Here is an 18,623-nt window from a genome sequence, read left to right as displayed (position 1 = left end):
AGATTAGCCGTTGGCTGTGAGTTTCTTTTTTGGCAATTTCTTGCTAGTTCTTCTCATAAAGCTCTACCCCTTTCCGAGCTAGTGGTAGATTCAGTAATTATAACGACTATCATAAGTGTCAATATTTTAAATAAATGATTTGATTTTGATGTTGGAAGGACGTGGGTTCGATCCCACACGGCATAATTATTTGTGCGATCAAGTAACAATTGTTTCGGGTCTGGTTGTACTTTGTGTCTGTTGTTTGTATGTTTAAAAAGTCCCCGCGACATAAGAGCAATTCTTAGTGCGGGAGTTGTCCTTTTCTTACAAAAAAGATAAATGTCGGTACTACTGAGAATTCGTCGATAAAGTGCTGAACAAAGTGTGAGCATGTTTATCACTTACATGACTCAACTAAAACATCAGGTTAGATAAAATTGAACAGATATTATTAAGCTTGATAAAATATGAAGATTTGCAAACGATGCGCACGTGTTGTCACTATCAGTGAAGATAGGTAATAAAAAAATGAATTTGTCCCGTGATTCCAACACTGGAGACCAGAAAAACCTCTTTTATTTATCTGTTTGGTATAAATATTATGAAATAGTCCCTACACTGCAATATACGTAATTCATTTTGTGTACCCTTGTTTTCAAAGAAATCTAAGAATGATGTAAGAGAGTTTGTCAATTAAATTGATAACTGTAACGACAATAGTTCAAAGGCTTGTTTGAAAACGAAGGCTCCATATAAATAGATTTAATTGAGGAAGGACTTCTATCCGCAAAGGTAAGGTGAATGAACTTACTGAAACAATAAGTTACTAGTAGTAGTAACAAATTGTTTGATTGGTATGGTTCTGAATAGAAACAAAATTTCTGTCAATTCTCACCAAGAAACTAGTTACAGTCTTTGTTTTTGAATTTGTCGCAATTTTTCATCAAGTACACATTTTTAATCATATCTTTTTTAAACGCTCAAGATTTTGGACCCAGGTGCCATTAAATTGATTTATTGATCAACACTCATTCCTCGTAAGATTTACTACAATCATAGATCATTTACATAATGAAATAAATATGAATTTAATTGTATTTCTTTCTCACATCAATCGATGCAGGTAGTCAATTGATCTTAACGCAGTGGTAACACAATTTAAATATAACTCAATTAATTTGGAGTCATCACTACACATAGACGAATTTTGACTTTAATTTAAGTCTGTACATAGCATGGCCTTTATTTTCTATTATAATAATAGAAATATTCGGACGGGAAAAAGTCTTTTCGCATTATAGTATGAACTTGTAATAAAATCTCTTTGGCTTCAAGAATCACAAATGAGTACACGGTTCTTTAGGTTTCTTTCAGTGAGCTTGTGAGGTATCCAAATATCGAGCTTTTTTGTCTAGAGAAAAGATTTTATTACAAGTTCATACATATACTATAATGTGAAAAGACTTTTTCCCCGACCTAATATATTACATATCGCTAAAAGGCGTGTTCTCCAATACTTTTGAACTCAGTAAGACACAAACTGGTATACAAACGCAATAAAGTTACCGTTCCCTTTGTACGTTAACTTTTCTCTTTACAAATGTCCTTGGTTGTAACACAAATTGGGTATCATTTTGTGCTCGATCGCGTGAACAAAATATATTGTGATTTAATTCAGGTATTCTTGTTTATTGTAAGGAAATTTGCACCATGAAAATTGAATGAAGGCTATTCGGGTTGTTTATTTACTAACACGGTGACCCGTACTATTGAGTTACAAAATAAAAGAATCATTTGACTAAACTCCAATTCTAATGAAAGTAGTTGTACATAAAACCATTGGGAGGCGCTATTTTATTAGCGGGGACTGACGTGTATTTTCTTTTAAAATTTAAGTTTGTCATAGGTACACTAGAGGCATTTTATATTACAGTCAGGTAACAAAAACGAACGATTCTTTATGCATCGAGCTAGCTCAGTATTATAATTTAACAACTCAAAGAAACTTATATTGTTCCACGTGAATTCTCCAAGTGTAACACCAACTTTAAAATTTGCCAAGTTTTTTAATTATACCGACATTTTGTACAAGAACAGTTTAGAACTGAACAAAACTAATATAATGCACTTTATGAACGTTTACAAAGTTTAAATTAATTTTGTTAATCCATAAATACGTTTTATATGTACAGGTTGTTTACTCCCAACTTGTCAAATCGTACTCTAGCGCATGTTCGAATGCTGATTTAAAGTGAAAATGTTGCGAATAAAATATTTTAATTAGTTGTACTTTATTTCAGAGTTTATTTAAGCGGTAGTTTGCATATTAAAAATACGATTTGATTTCAGCTCAAACTTAACTCGACTGCAATCTTTTATTCTATCAGTAGTAAGCCACCAGTACATCAAAGAAGTTTAATTATTCTAATGATTTTTGTAGGATGGTGAAGTTGTTGAAAGACCCATTAGATTGATAAGAACAATTTAAGAACATAAGTGTTTTTTTACGTTTGTTTATTTTTTCTAGGTTAGGCTCTGGCCTGGGCTCAGGGCTTGATCTTTCTCAGACTAAAGGAGGAAATCCGTGATCACTATAACAGGACAATAATAGGTTAACATATTCGTCTTGAAAATTAAAAAAGTTAAAAATACTTACGTGGATTTAAAGTTTTCTATATCCACCGAGTCTTTTTCTTTCGACATTTTGTATGCCTGGAAAAAAGAAAAAATAATTAAAACATAGAAATAATATATTAGGTAAAACACAAAAAAGTATACGATTCAGTACCACAACCCCTAGACGAGACGAAATACCTTAGATAGGTATTCACGTATGATACTTCTATTTTCTATATTCAGCCCTTAGCATGTTCTACAACAAAAGCTTTTAGCAAACGCGTGTTGGAAACATTATTTCCACCACCTGCGATCTTATCACATCTCTCAGTTGACAACTAGTGTATGTCAAATTGATAGCCCCTATGCAATACATTGCTTCTTTGACGGAACGTCTCAATCACTATAATCTAAAGAAGAAAACAATGTACAGCATGGTGGCTTTCAAATATTAGTCAACTGAGATACGTCATAGCCCTCCAGCTCTTAACAAGATGAGCTTTAAACCTCCAGAATCTCCAGTCGTCCACCGTTAAACTATACATCCAGACCATCCCACTCCGTTTGCCAATATTGTCCCCAACAACTTTCAGTACGAGATTTTCCTTAATTTAAAACTGTATTTTCCCATTTGTTCAAAAGATTTATTTAACTATAGAATTGACAAATGATCACTATACACGTTATTTATTGTTTTCTACATTGTTATTATACTCATAAATAAGTATACTGGTAGAAAATTTATAGTTTACCGTTAACTTGGAGCGGAAAATCTCATCAATTGTCGTGGACCAGTTTCTTGTTACTTAGACGGTCTTATTGTGACTTATCAGGTCGCAATAACCTTTGTGAAAATCAGTAAAATATTTAAAGTAGATACATTAATTTATAAAAAATAAAGTGTTTTTCATTTAGGATATTGTTAGATTCATGCTAACCAGATAGCATAAAAATTAACCTTCTGTCGGTCAAGCGTCTCCTATAACAAGGGAAAATTCGGGCCTTGACTACCAATCACTCTAGTAACCAGCGAATTAGAGACTATAATTATATACTACTAAGAAGCGTGTTGGAGACTAAATAACATCTAATATCGTTTATATTCGCTATATAAAAAAACTTGGCTCTTGTGAAAACTCATTAATTTTAAAAATACATTGAAAATTATTTAAAGTTCGTTCTAAGTTTATTGTCGGTGTCTTAACCCCGATCAAAAATAAATAAACGCCTTAAACTCACAGCTCAAATTAGAATCTCTCTCAAATAAATTATATTCACAAATATTTGAACTTGACGACAAAATATTGGGCCATCAAATTATTCGTCCAAAGGAAATTTAATTTGGAACGTTGACCTTAGAGAGGGCACCCACAATTTTGCTGACCAGATTGCTAAACCCTTCCGTTTTGATTATTTGTATTATCTGAGTGAATGGCAGATAAAAAACGAATTGTGAGGGCTGATTGATACTTAACGTTGACATACATACGTGTATGCAAGGAGAATATAAGTTGGCCAAGATTCGACCAATGGCAATTTATTTTGAGTCTATGATGATGATTGTAAGACTGCTAATAATATTATAAGTAATAGGGTCAAATAACTAAAGAGAGACTTCAACGAATCGGGGTCAATGAATTTGCATTGTTAATAATCTCAAAAAGTACATCAACACATACAATGACAAAATTTATTATCCATTTCGCAAACGCCTTTCTTTGAAAGAGTTGAAAAATGTATAATTTAAACAAATAAACCACAATCTACAAGGAATAAATTTTTCAAGTGGGAACCGAAGAGGAAAACCACCTTAATTTCATCATCAAGTTATTAAAACAAAAACAAAATTAATATCTCCACAACCCTTATATTTGAAGATCTCACTCTAGTACGTATACTTTAATGTAATCAGCTTACAAAATACCTCGTTTTCCTCCAGTATTTATTTGAAAAGACTCTCTAATATTAATGAAAATGACGCCAAGCCCAATTAATATGGAAAAGGATCGGGCAAGAACATCATTTCCGATATCAAGTCAATGCTGTAAAATATTCCAATCAATAGGCTTTAGTTGCTTTAGTTTCCAAGTCAATAATATAAATGGTATTCTGAGAATTTTATATTGTAACAATTTGAACTTATGTGTACAAAGGTAATTAGAAAATTAATTGTAAAAACTGCAAATTTAACACGCAATACGCTTCTCGATACCTTAGTAGGTGTGAAAATAAGACAATATGACAAGAAAGAACTACTATGCTATCTTAAATCCCAAAGTGTAAGTTAAAAGATACTAAAATTACTTTTTAAAAATTTACTATACGAACACTCAATTCGTGTAATAAATATATTAAAGAATTGAATAAAACTGGGAAATATGTGACCCAAAAACTTTTGAAAGCAAACGAGCTATTTTCCTACAAAGCAATGAGTAAGAAAATATTTTTACCCGATTTATTCATACAAAACATTCACGAAATTTTCGTTCAAAAATTCTTCAAGCGTTAAAACCAACAGAAATCGACGCCCGACATATTTTCATACGAAATATGTATGAAATAACATGTATTTCAGTCAAAAGGTTATTTCTGAGTATTTACAGAAGGAACATTGTATTTTCTGATTGCTTTTTGATAAGCCTCTTCAAATGGAAAGAACATTTGTCTAGACGTTAAACGTTTCCCTTTAATAGGCTTTACGGGAAATAAGTCATGCGTTACTCATATTTCTCAAATGTCAATTGTGAGTGCGATATTGAGATGTTTGTTTTCTTTTTCTTTAGTTCTTATTAAAATTATAATAATGTTTTTTATGGGAATCTGTGTTGTATATAAGTTTTATTACATTGTGAATTCTGTCTTGCAATAGTTTGTTATCTGTTTAATCTTAGAATAGGTAACTATAAATGGCTTGAAAATTTTGAAATCTTCAGTCTGTTAGTCGTAAAACAATATCGATTAAAAGGATGTTTTATTTTTTTACTTATGTTCATTCATATTCTATTCTAAAGTTTAGCTATATAACCATATTAAGATAAATGAAAATATATTATTATCACAAACTAATTTTAAGTCGAGAGCAATAATTTCAAGTCGTAATACGAATGTTAGAATGATTCACTTCACTTGTTTGTTACTCCCGGATCATTAAGTATTTACACAAAGATTAGTAAGCTCTCGGCTATTGGTATATCAAATATTTTGCACATACTTACGACTATTTAGCCTGTATTAGTCTATTTCGTGGTATTATGTGAACAACATATTGACCGTACAGTTTTTTTGTGACGTTCTGGTTAGCAAGTTTATTTTAGAATTTGACAGCTGTAACAATGAAGCACGTTTTATTTTACGATATTTAAATTGATTGTTTAAGTTGAAATAGCAATGTTCTGAATATGTGTCATTCCGAGTAATATAGCCGGACTTGTACCGAAGGCTCCTTGCCTTAGTGGTTTAGGTTGCCACGCCGCTACCATTACTTTGGGAGAGAGTGGGTTTGATTCCAACACGGAACAATTATTTGTGCGACCCACAAATAATTATTTCAGGTCTGGTTCTACTTTATATTCGTTTAAAGTTGTTGTAATTAAAAATAAAATAAAGGCAATGAAAGTGTCAGTCAGACCTAAGTTTACAACAATATAACGTCCATACATTATATAAATACCTAAATGTTATTTACTGAAGCAGTTAAATAAAAAAAACAAATAAAAAAATAAACAAATAATGTTGACTCGACGACGAAAGAGCAAATAAATTACAATCCATCGCGTAAAAGAAATCTATGTTTGAATTGTCTTCAAACATTACAACAGGTCAATTAGTTATTTCTTGAACCGTAACACACAATACTCGTTTTATTCCAAGATAATTTGTTTTATAAGGAAGTAAAAAATAAAGCCTTGGTGCTATAGACAGAGAAAGTAGGTATTCAGGGTTACAACAACTAATTATAATCGAACAGGTTTAGGTGTAGTAAGAAACAGATAAAGTACCTTCATAATAGTTATTATGCAAAATGTGATAAAACTGCGCCTGTTATACCCGAAGGTGTAAATGGGGTATGAACTACAACCATTTTTTGTCACGTAATATTATCGGTTTCATATATGTAATAGGGGGCGTACCTGTTGTCATAATAAGATACGTTTATGTACAAGGTTACTTATCAAAAATGTTAAAAATCTGATAGCGAATTGCTTAAGCCGAGGAATCAAACCTATTTAATGCTATTGCTTAGACTACAAGGGCTGTTAGGTAATTCTTACATTATTTACCACCTTATTGAGGGCTACGTTATTGTTAAGGAATCTTGTAAAGGTTTCATTCATATTACTGTTGTGTGTATTTGATTTAATGTCAGCCAATTCAAGCCATTATTCTTAATGGCTTTGACTTTGTTACATTGAACCTGACATTTAAAAAAATGTTTTCTATACGAAACGTTCTGAAAATGACTAGTAGAAAGAAAAATAATACTAATAGTTATTCCGAACTGACACTAACATGATTTGGGCAAAGTATACATTTTTTTAACACTATTTTAAACATTTTCCATCGCAAATTTCAAGATCACAAACAGAAGCTACAAAATATTTTTTAAATCTATTCCTGACATAGTAAAAAACTAATAAACTAAATCATATTTTCTGCCTGTCGAAATCCAAATCAAGTCACGGCAAAAATCTAATATTAGAGTATTTGAAAAAGCCAATTAATAAAAACTCGCGAAAAATTTTTACCAACAAAAAACAGGGTCGACTTCTAATATTTTTGGACGGATTTTCGAAGTGGCTGTTTCGAACAAAATTTTGTTTGAAGTATTTCATCCTTTCCGGACATTCGGTGTTCTTACCCACTTGTCCCTCGTTCAGTGTGTCATTATTGTGTTCATTTCGATGTAGGTCAAATAATATATTAACTTGTACACTTATGCTATTTTTTGGGAAAAATATTATAAGAACGTAAATCATGTTAAGTTGGGAGGAGATTTAACAAGATCTCTGTGGTTTTTTGGGCCAAGACATATTAATGAGCATTAAACAACCTCTTTTCCCGTGGTTTTTCTATTTAAATATGTGTTATAAATACTCGAAGGTATAAGCAAAGGTGTATAAGATGCACCTACAATCGCCTATAACAATAAAATTAGTCCCATTAAATGAGGGCCGATATACCGAGCACGTTACCAAACTCCGACTAAACATGTGCATCAATACACATATCGCTCCTTGAATACAAAAGGGCCACAAATCGAAATCTATAAATTTTACAGGAGAGCCAAAACAAATTTTTGAAACTGTTTTTTTGTAACATTTCATATATTTATTTATTAAATATAAGATGTTAATATATCATTAGATGCGTATTTTTTAGCTCTATCTTCCTACAAAATAAACTTTGTAAAAGCTGTTACCTATTAAGAGAAAAAAGCATATAAGTCTCTTTTGCATTCAAAATTTGAACCAATATTATGAGAAATATGTCAAAAATTAAACACAGTTTTACAAATAAAAATGGTAAATTGTACTTTTTTGGTAAAAAAGCCGTATCAAAAAGTTTAATAATAATTACTAAGTAAAACCATAACTGAATAGACCAGGAAAACATTGTATTAAACAATATAAATAAAAAAATCTTAACTTTTTATTAAGTAAGTAAAATTATTGAGATCAACTTTGTGCGTAACTTTCATTATTTAGTAAAATTAAACATCAATCATCATCATCAATCAATGGGTAACGTGACGAGTAGACTGAGTGCAGCAGGAGTATTAAAGAAATAAGATAATAGAAAAGGTTTTTGAGTTTTATAAGCCTTTATATTGAGCATTCGTGGATTATTCCAAAGCTTTTGACAGCATTACTCATTCCGCCATAGAATCATCACTCCATCCAATTCCTACTTAAAGATACTATGTAGAATCGAACCTTCATACATCAAACTCATCAAAGCAATAGACAACAATATCATTCCAAATCCAAAGAAGCGTGAAACAGGGAGACCCGCTATCTCCCAAATTATTTACCAGCACCATCACAGAAATTTTCAGGAGCCTGGCGGTGTTATGGCAATCAAAAGCATAGTTGTAAGTGGTAAACAGTTAACAAACCATTGTTTTGTAGATGACATAGTCCTCTTCTCTTTTTCGGCATCGGAACTCGAATCAATGCTCAAAGATCTGAGCACGGCAAACCTTCAGATTGGACTGAGTAAGAACCGTACAAAAACCCAGGTTATGACCAACAACACAAAACGTAGGGTCGAGGTAGACGGGCACGTCATAGACTATGTCGACGAGTACACTTGCTAGGGCCAGATAACCTCTTTTAACAACCGACGGGACAAAGAGTTGGACAAACGTGTCACAAGTGCCTGAAAGAGATCCTGGTCCAGGAAAGAGCTAATGAAGGGTAACCTTCCACTGTCACTGAAGTGAAAGGTCGTCGACGTGTTTATACCTACTACCCGTCCTTGCCTACGCTGCCCAAACATGGTCCCTTACGGAAAACCAGAAAGAGCCAGAGAGCGATGGAGCATAGTATATTATGCATCAAAAGAACAGATCACGTCCGAAATTCTATACTGCGCTCCCAAACTCGCATAGCCGATGTAAGGGAGAAGACCGCCTGGCTGAAATGGAACTGAGCCGGCCACATTATCCATATGCATTCGGAAAGGTGGACCCGCATATCTACCAACTGGATGCCAGAAGATGGTCATAGCAGACGCGGGAGACTTAAATGGACATGGCGGGATGATTTAGACGCATTTGAAAAGGACTGTTCGGATCTAGCCCCTGAAAGAGGAATTTGAAAGGAAAGGGTGCCTCTTTACTTTGCCTGCATCAAAATGTATAATTTTATTTTTAAAATTGTAACGAAAACTAAAATTATTATCATACCAAACGGTCATATTTCTGGCCTTCCCATTCTAGCACGCTAAAAATGATTATTTATTCCACAATAATTTAATGCAAAAGGGACATATTTCAAAATATGCTACTGTTATATTACAAAATATAATAACAAATACTGGTGTTTGAATGCAAAACGGTCGTTTTCAGAAATATGGCACTTTTTTATTACGAAATATGGTAACAAATACTGGTGTTTGAATGCAAAACGGACGTTTTCCAAAATATGGCAGTTTTGTATTGTAAAATATAATCACATTAACTTGAAATTTTGCAACCAACACAGACATATTTTGGATTGTGGCACTTTTTCATGCAACTGACGAGCATTTGCGTTGAATCTCCGGGCGCAACTCACAAAGTGGCTGTTTTGCACTGACATTACCTGTCAAAGTGAGCTAATGCAAAAAGGGCAGTAAGTCAGTGCAGCCATAATATAAGCAAAAATGATGGGGGTTTTTTTTTTACTATAAAATATAGTCGGTTCAGGTGTCATTTTTGCAATAAAACGATTTTCATTTTTTTTTGAGTTGTGGCCCTTTTGCATTGAAGGAGCGATATGACCGTTCAGGCTATTATTTGTGCTCTATGTAGGTAAATATAGGATAACAGCTGTTCTGTGCAAAGCAAATTAGATCAAGCAAAGATCACAAACAAAAGGAAATCGTAACTAAAGTAATATAACATTGAGATTATCAATAAACCAATAACTTTTTTAATAAGTACACAAGCATTTCATCACAAGAGCCTTGTAAAACAGAAAGCGTTTTAAACATCAGTTTCCATTAGAATATTGTTTTGGCCGGCTAGTGTTGTAACAATCATTATTTTTGACTACTTTTTCCGTCAAAGGCGAAACTCTTTTGACGTTTACCTTGGCCTGGCTTTCTTGGAGTTAGACTCCTTTCTTTAAGGCTCTTTTAGAAGTAATTAAAGTATTATGTACATAATTATAGTTTTTAGAACAAGGACTTTTTCTTTTTGAAATGGTGCTTGAAAAGTAATAGCCGTGTTGCATAAATGTCACATGAAGAAATTCAAAACCTTGGTCATCACTGCATACTATTATGCGAAAACTGTTTTGTTTGCATTTTGAAATGAGAAAATATTTTTTGGGCTATTTCTAAACGGCACAGGTCTACAATGTACATAATAATGTGTGAGGATCTCTATGGATCAAATCAAGTGCACAGTGACCGTAGCAATTTCTGTTATTATTATATTATTTTTTATTTCTCTTTATTTTTAACATCAGACAACATATTTTGCAAGTTAGTAAAATTAAAAATAAGTCAAATATTTATTACAACATATAAATTGCTGTATCATGTATACATGATAATTAAACAAATATATACCAATAAAAAAATGCCTTATCATGGTCACATTTATAGGACTACAACTAATTTAACTAAACAGCATTTTTATGCCATATTGAGAACATCATCATTAAATCAATAATATATGCTACTCTCGATTTCGATGTGATCTCAATAAGATATCTATATTGGTTTAAATAAGGGCCAGACAAGCACTCACTTGCTTTAATCCCTACAAAAATGATTTCGCTCATTCACATTTATAAGTCTAGTTTTTCATATCCACCGATTATTATCAGTTTTAAACATTTTTGAATGAAAAATAGATATTATTTAATAATTTCATTGTACCATTAAACTAAATAAGTACTGGTCCCTTTATTTACAAAAACAAAAACAAATCGGTAAGGAATTTTACTTTTTGTACAAAACCACTTCCAACGTCTTCGTTGAAATAGCGGTATCTTTTGTAAGTATGATTGACAGATTGTTTTCGACAAAAGGATGGTTACAAATTGATAACGTTTATTATTATTGTCGTTTTTTGTAAAAGAAACCCTTTGAGCACCTACTTTTCCTAAAAGCCTTTAATTTAAGAATCAGTTTTTAGATGTAAATACCTGTGTATGTAAATATGAAAAGTAAAAAAGTATATTCAAATCATTAACAATAATGTTTTGAATAAATATAATGACCTAGCTCTTGTCCGTGGTATTGTACGCGTGAGTCGATTTCAGACATTTTGTCACTTAGCCTGGCTGTCCCAGTGCCGGGTAATAGGTAGTAGTAGTAGTATGTTTTTACTTGTTGTATGCTAGAATATCCATGGTTTAAAGCTAGTTTAAAACATGTCATCATTATGCCAGTTATTGTACCTACGGTTTTCTAAAAATATCTCAGTAGTATTCTAGAGTGTACTAAGAAATAAGTGACAAGGAGGATAAACATCAGTTACCTGTGTATACGGAACATCCTCATTAACATCGTAATTCATAAGACGGGACACTTCCTTCATACAAATATAGACCAGTCTACTGTCATTGTGAGGAAACATGAGTTTAACCTTGATTTCGTTAGGAATAGTTATTGCAGTCACAGTACTTAGCGGTGAGAACGTTTTATAGAACTACAATAATGATTTATTCTAGTAGTAAGAAGTTTTCTAGTATCTAATAATAGTATGTATTTAAAAATATTGCCACAATGTTATATTTTTTAGCGTGCGACTCATAAGAATACCATTTTTTTTTTAATTTTCCGGGGCTTGTGATTCACAGAAATTTTACTCAAATGTTTTTTTTTTAAATTGTTGTTAAATTATATATTAAGTACCGAAGATCGATAAGTTTAATAAAATCAAACATTACGCTAGTAGAAAATTAGAGTCTATATGTATAAGTTTCACTAACTTATAACCTTGAACTACAAATTAAAAGAAAATAAATCGCAGGCAACCGCGTCATAATTATTGTATTCTTCAAATATCCGGCTTATACTCGTATATCGTATTGTGTGATTTAAACCCATTTGTTTAAACAGATCTAAGTTGGCTCACGTTTGTGTAGTTTTTGCATTATTGTCACGTGTTGAATTAGTAGTCGGTATACTAAATAGTGGTCTAGACTTGTTAATTAGCTGAATAAAATAAGTATTTAAGATGCAGAGTGAACACATTCCCATTTCATTTTCAATACTTTTGATGAAAATCGAGATAAGTAATTGGTTTTCTTTTTCGTGTGATTGAAGGCTTAAACAAATTATGGTTTGGTTTAAAAGGTGAAGCGTGATCTTCTACAATCAGTATTTCTGAATCGTCTATTAAGAATTTAAAAAATGGTTCCTCCCTAACAAGCTGATTTCTCGATTAGTAGTTATAGTAGTAGGTAATTTTTGCGGTTCTATTGTGATTCCACCAATTTTAAAGTTGCCAAACAAATTACTCGGTCTTAGTGTAGTAGATAATTGCTAATTAAATCTTGATCGTCAACATCCGATACTGTCACAATACTTTCATGTTGTCCTTTTAGCTTGTCAATACTTTTGCAAAATTTATGAATGCCAATCAATTTGTCAAGTTGTTGTTTTCATCAACTTACCTACTATTGTATCAAAGATTTAGCAATTCTCAAACTTCTTGCACCACAGAAATGATTCACGGTTAAATCTTCAGATTATTTACGTCAGTATATAAGATTATTTACTCACTCATTGACAGTCTGTGTAGTTACAGTAGCTGTATCAGTTTTACGTGTCAGTTGAGATAAAAGATAAAACAATCGTTTTTTATCTCCATATTGACAGTACGGTCGAGATGTGATTAGTAATCATTTGTGCACTTACTTGACAGTTGTTGAAATGATAAGATGTTTAATTTCAAGACCCCTGTGTTGGCGATAGAGACAGAACAATACTTTTTTATTACTCATTTTGTCCCTCGCTAAAGCATTTTTAAGTTATTACAGGTTTTTCCACAGACACAAAACTAATCCGATCAATAATTAATAAAGTTTTGAGAAATAATACACACATAAATAAATTAATGAGACTCAAGGTTTCAATGCTCGGGACACATTTAATTTAAACTAGCTAGCTGCTTGTTATACCTTTTCTCTCGTTAGCGATTTTTAAAGAACTAAGATAATAATTTAATAAAATAAGATTCTCTGTTTCATATAACCTTGAAACTACATTAAAGTAGCTTCCTCCTAGCAAAAAATGCAATTAAGACATAATGTAATATATTATGTTGATTATTTAACATAAAATGTTTCATTTTTAATAAATTAAAGACGTCTAAACAGTTGATCAAATATTAACTGAAATAGTAAGTTCATATATTATTATGGTGACACAGACCTACATACATTGTTGGTGGTGGTTGTGCTTACCTTCATACAAATAATACAATTTAAGGTCAACTGTTACTATTGATCATAGTTATATTTTCTCTTCTCAAAACCGTTTGTATTTACATTGCCATATTATAGTATCGCATCGCATATTGTAGGTATAAAGAGAACTGACAGTATCAATGCCACATCAAAAAAAATCTTAAAGTACTTCAGTACCAAAATCTTTGGTACAACTATAGTCCCATTTTACTGTAATCGCGAAAGTCTTTGAAATTGACAACTACATTGCTCACTTGAAGGACTAAAAGTATCAAAAACATTTATTTCAACTTAAGGCCTTTTTAAACAGCAGTCTGTTGTCCATATACATATCATTGTTATTCCAGTGGTTTAAACATTAAACCACTACTATCGTATCCGACAACTGCGGCTTTGATTCCCCACAGAGATTAACTTTTGACTACATTTTCCGAAACCCTCGTCTGAATGTATCTGAATTACATATACATACCTATGTATGTTGTGTGGTTCCAAACGTTTCTATTTTAAAGTTTTTGACAAAATTTAGTTATACGCAATACTTTGTAGAAAACGGTGTTTATAAACATGTGAATTAACTCTTCTGAAGTTTATTTTAGAGTTGACTATAATTTCGTATTCTTCTATAAAGTTAAATTTTCGAAATGTTCAATCACCAACATTTCTCACGTTCCACCAGATTATCAAGATCCTACTATTGATAACTGGGTATCAAGAAATCGGCGTGTTTAGGTAGAACCTTTTTTTTAAGAAAGACAAAGTAACTTCTGTCAAGAGATTATAAATTCCTTAAGTCTTAAAATCAGGTCGAAAATAATTTCTGTTTTAACATAACATTATTAAGTGTAAATTCTAAAAATCACTAAGTACTTCAATTTTATTTTCTTAACTCCAGACTACTGCGCAAAAAAGGCGTTAATACCTAATTTTGTTTACACAAATCGCGTATTTTAGTCCGGTCAAATTAGACCAAAAAATCAGTAAACCCACGACAAATTCAGGGGAAGCTGAAAATTCTTAAAATTGTTTAAATTATAATTATAAACATTGTCTTAAAAGTCCCAACCGATCCCATGTAAGGAAAAAATTTTAGCGGGGTAATAAGGTCCAAAAAATGAGTTTTTCGCGATTTTCTTGAAAACGGTAAGTTTTATAGCAAAATTACCCCAGACATAATTTGTAGATCAGGGAATTTCCTATAAAAAAGGTATCAATATTTTTTTCCCTAAAAGCCACCGCTTCTGAGATATAACGATGCAAAAAATTGCGAGCGTCATAATACACTCATACACTACTTCAACTTGCTTTAGCAATTATAATATTAAAAGAAGTTGAAATCGATGACATCATGGATGCTGATTTAATAATTAATATCGAAAATATAGTAGATAAATTTTTTTCATACAATGATATTGAAAATGATGAAATATCTGGAGCTTTACTTAATAAACTGAATCAAAAACTTAAGGATTATGAGGAACGAGGACCAACAGCGAAACTTTGGATTCAATATTTTTATATGGTTTCAATTCTTAAAGAGTTTTTAAGAGCTGAACGTATGGGGGATTGGAAAGCTCATTTAAACTGCGTCAAAGAAATGCTTCCTTACTTTCACGCGTCTGGACATTTTCCGTATGCTAAGTCTGCACACCTATACTTGCAGGATATGCTACAATTAGAGAATTTCATAGATCCTGAAGTCTATAAAAAAATTTCAGAAGGATTCTTCACTGTGAGACGTTCAGACAAATTAAGCTGTGGCACTTCAACGGACATGGTAATTGAGCAGTCTATGATGAAAGCTATGAAGACAGATGGAGGTATTGCTCGAGGAAGAAGCACAAAACAGAGTGTCATAAGTAAATGGGTTTATAGTAGGCATGCAATGAATACAGTTTGTGAAAAATTAGAAGATCTGGCTAATGTTAGGATGGATACGACCGAGCAGCATGTTGATGCAAGTGATTCACGAGTAAAAAAAGATTCTAAAGACTTACGAAAACTTTTGGAATGGTTCTCAATACATAATCCTTTTCCAGAGGTTTTGCATCGTTATATCTCAGAAGCGGTGGCTTTTAGGGAAAAAATTATTGATACCTTTTTTATAGGAAATTCCCTGATCTACAAATTATGTCTGGGGTAATTTTGCGATAAAACTTACCGTTTTCAAGAAAATCGCGAAAAACTCATTTTTTGGACCTTATTACCCCGCTAAAATTTTTTCCTTACATGGGATCGGTTGGGACTTTTAAGACAATGTTTATAATTATAATTTAAACAATTTTAAGAATTTTCAGCTTCCCCTGAATTTGTCGTGGGTCAAATGTCTAAATTGACCGGAGTATTTCTATTTACCCGTTACGTTCACACGGCCATGAACGTGAATTCAGACGTTCGAATGCACGCATGATTGATTTTATTACTCATCAGTCAAACCGATAATTAAGCGCAGTTTTAATTACATTCATCAATATTTTGACTGATTGCAATGCAACTTAATTTAGTACAGTGCAGTTGCGAATCAACTTACAACACAAACAAAGTACCTACCTTTTTAATCTATGCAAATTTTCTCAATTAAATTATTAATTTTATCGTTTATATAATAGTAAATCAATCTGTCAAAATTGTTCAAGCCGTCCAAAAGTCATTTGACATGACTTAATGACTGTTATCTTAATTGATTACAACCAGGACTGACTTTTAACGTGCCTTCCGAAGCACGGATGCGCTCAGCTCACATAGTAGAATGCTGTCAATTATTGTAATAGAATGTGAATACTTACATATTTAAAGTATCTAAAACAAAAGTACTTGTAACCGGTGCGCGGGCGATAATGACGTGCTAAATAAATGAATGAATCAAAATAAGCGTGTATTTGAATGCTACGGTGTGAAAATTATTTGGTTCATGTTTTCCTCAAAAGAACAGGGCATGTTTTAATGTAAAATGTTGTACAAACGCACTTTTTCTCATAATATTCAATAGATGGTTCGTTAATTATAGTTATCATAGCCAGTTAGTTAATTATAAGAGTCAGGTTTGCTGTTCTAATAAAGACTCATTTAACATAATACATAATTAAGGCTAGATAATTTAGATGCTTCTTAAATTCTTAACTATATGCCCTGCCAACTGCAAATATGTAGATCTATAGAAAAATAAGATTTAAAAAAATTATATAATTAATGACAATCAACATATGTAAAAACATTACCTATTTAAATACGAATGTATAGAATCCGCAGTACATCAGTTTCCAAACTTTGGTGTTTTTGTCACCTCAGTAATTTACACTAAAGAAAATATTTTCGTTTCGCTAAATATTGTTATCTTTATCATCTATTTTAAGTTTAAAATACTGTGCCGTAACTTCCGCAGTTTATGTGAAGGAAGACGGCTATTATGTACCAAATTATGTTACACATAGCAAAGTGCAGAATATTTACATAATTACTTACTTGGAAGACTGTTTTAAATGACTAATAAACGTTTAAGATCGCACTGATTAACTGACAATAAATTGTTTTACAAAACATTGTCATTAATTACTTGAGAAACATAATTTCTGACAGAAAATGACTGACAATTGTTTTTACAAAACATTGTCATTAATTATTTGAGAAACATTGACATATCTGTCAGAAAATGCAACGAAAATCTGTCAAAGAATCCCAATTATCAAGCACTATCAACGTTAAAGAACAGTTTTTGACATTTGTGACAGATATTGAACGGAGATTTTAAAAAACGTCAAAATACTCTTCCTAATCTGATGATGAAAATTACGGGCTTGAAAGATAATATTATTGTAGTACGTTAATGGGTAAGAAAGGTCATTACTATAATAAATCTTAATTTTTTCTTCAAGTACCGTGTTTTTGTAAACAATTGTGTGAATTGTAACAAAAAAAACATTTTCAAACTAAATATCAAACGTTAAGCAATTAATCTGATCGTTAAATGTTACTTGAAAATAAAATTGCCTACATTTATTTACATTGTAGTAAAATGTATCACCATAAAAACCTATTTATCGTGCTCATTCACTGAACACCTCATTTAAACGGGAGTCCTTGAACTTGCAAATAAAATAAAATGTATGCGTTACTATTTCAACTTGAGCACGCTATCGTTTACGTGATATCATCGTATCATACAAATTAGTTTCATAATCGAACACTCAACTATACAACATAGCATGTAAGCGCCAACTAAAAACTTATATCGCTTTCTTAAAAATATATAAAAAAAATAACCTAAAGATTAAACAACAAAATAGAAAACAAAACACAAACAATCACCCCTAAAACAAAACATTCGAAAAAACAAAACAATTGAAACTCAAACACAGAAATGGAAACAAAATAATAAAAATACGAACCTAATGTAAACTTTTTTAACACTTGTAAACAAATTGCATGTACAATTTAAGGCACTAACAGCACGACACTCGGTAACTGACTGACCGTCGCACGCGCAATCACGGTGCTCCCAACATTATCACTACAACCTACTTGCGACCTCATATAAGAGCCTTTTACCTTGATTTGTCTGCTTTCAATAATCTAGATTATCTATCGATAGTAATAGCCGAGATGTGTTTGTGCGTTTGTTCGTAAAATTGAAAGAAAAATAAAATTACATTCATATGCTGTTTTTTTCAACATCCAGGCTTTATTTTTCATGTAGCTTTAATATTATTATTACTAGACAGCATCGTGTCCTCTGGGGTTGTTGGTAAATGTAATAGTTTAATTATTCTAGGTGTCATCTCGCCGTCTTTTGCCGGGCATACCTTGCCGTCTACTCCCAGTTTGACGGATCCGCTTGTTGCTATTTTGACGTAAGAGTTAAAAAGTCATCAATAAAAAAAAATTGTAATGTTTCTTGAT

At 31.9% G+C, this 18,623-nt stretch overlaps 1 protein-coding gene across 1 annotated transcript in view; it reads right to left on the bottom strand.

The window, feature by feature from the left end:
* The window catches only part of LOC142974268 (proton-coupled amino acid transporter-like protein pathetic), a 36,256-nt gene extending 18,011 nt beyond the window's left edge, over window positions 1–18,245 (bottom strand). The window contains exons 1-2 of the mRNA XM_076116472.1: window positions 18,113–18,245; window positions 2,639–2,694 (exon numbers count right to left, since the gene is read on the bottom strand). Of these exons, the coding sequence (XP_075972587.1) occupies window positions 2,639–2,685 (47 nt within the window). The 5' untranslated portion in view covers window positions 2,686–2,694; window positions 18,113–18,245. The remainder of the gene's footprint in view (window positions 1–2,638; window positions 2,695–18,112) is intronic.
* Window positions 18,246–18,623: the final 378 nt, after the last annotated feature.

Source organism: Anticarsia gemmatalis, chromosome 7 (genome assembly GCF_050436995.1).
Source record: "Anticarsia gemmatalis isolate Benzon Research Colony breed Stoneville strain chromosome 7, ilAntGemm2 primary, whole genome shotgun sequence".
Lineage (NCBI taxonomy): Eukaryota > Metazoa > Arthropoda > Insecta > Lepidoptera > Erebidae > Anticarsia > Anticarsia gemmatalis.
Note: the sequence above shows the minus strand (reverse complement) of the source record. Positions and strands in the feature narration are given on the sequence as shown.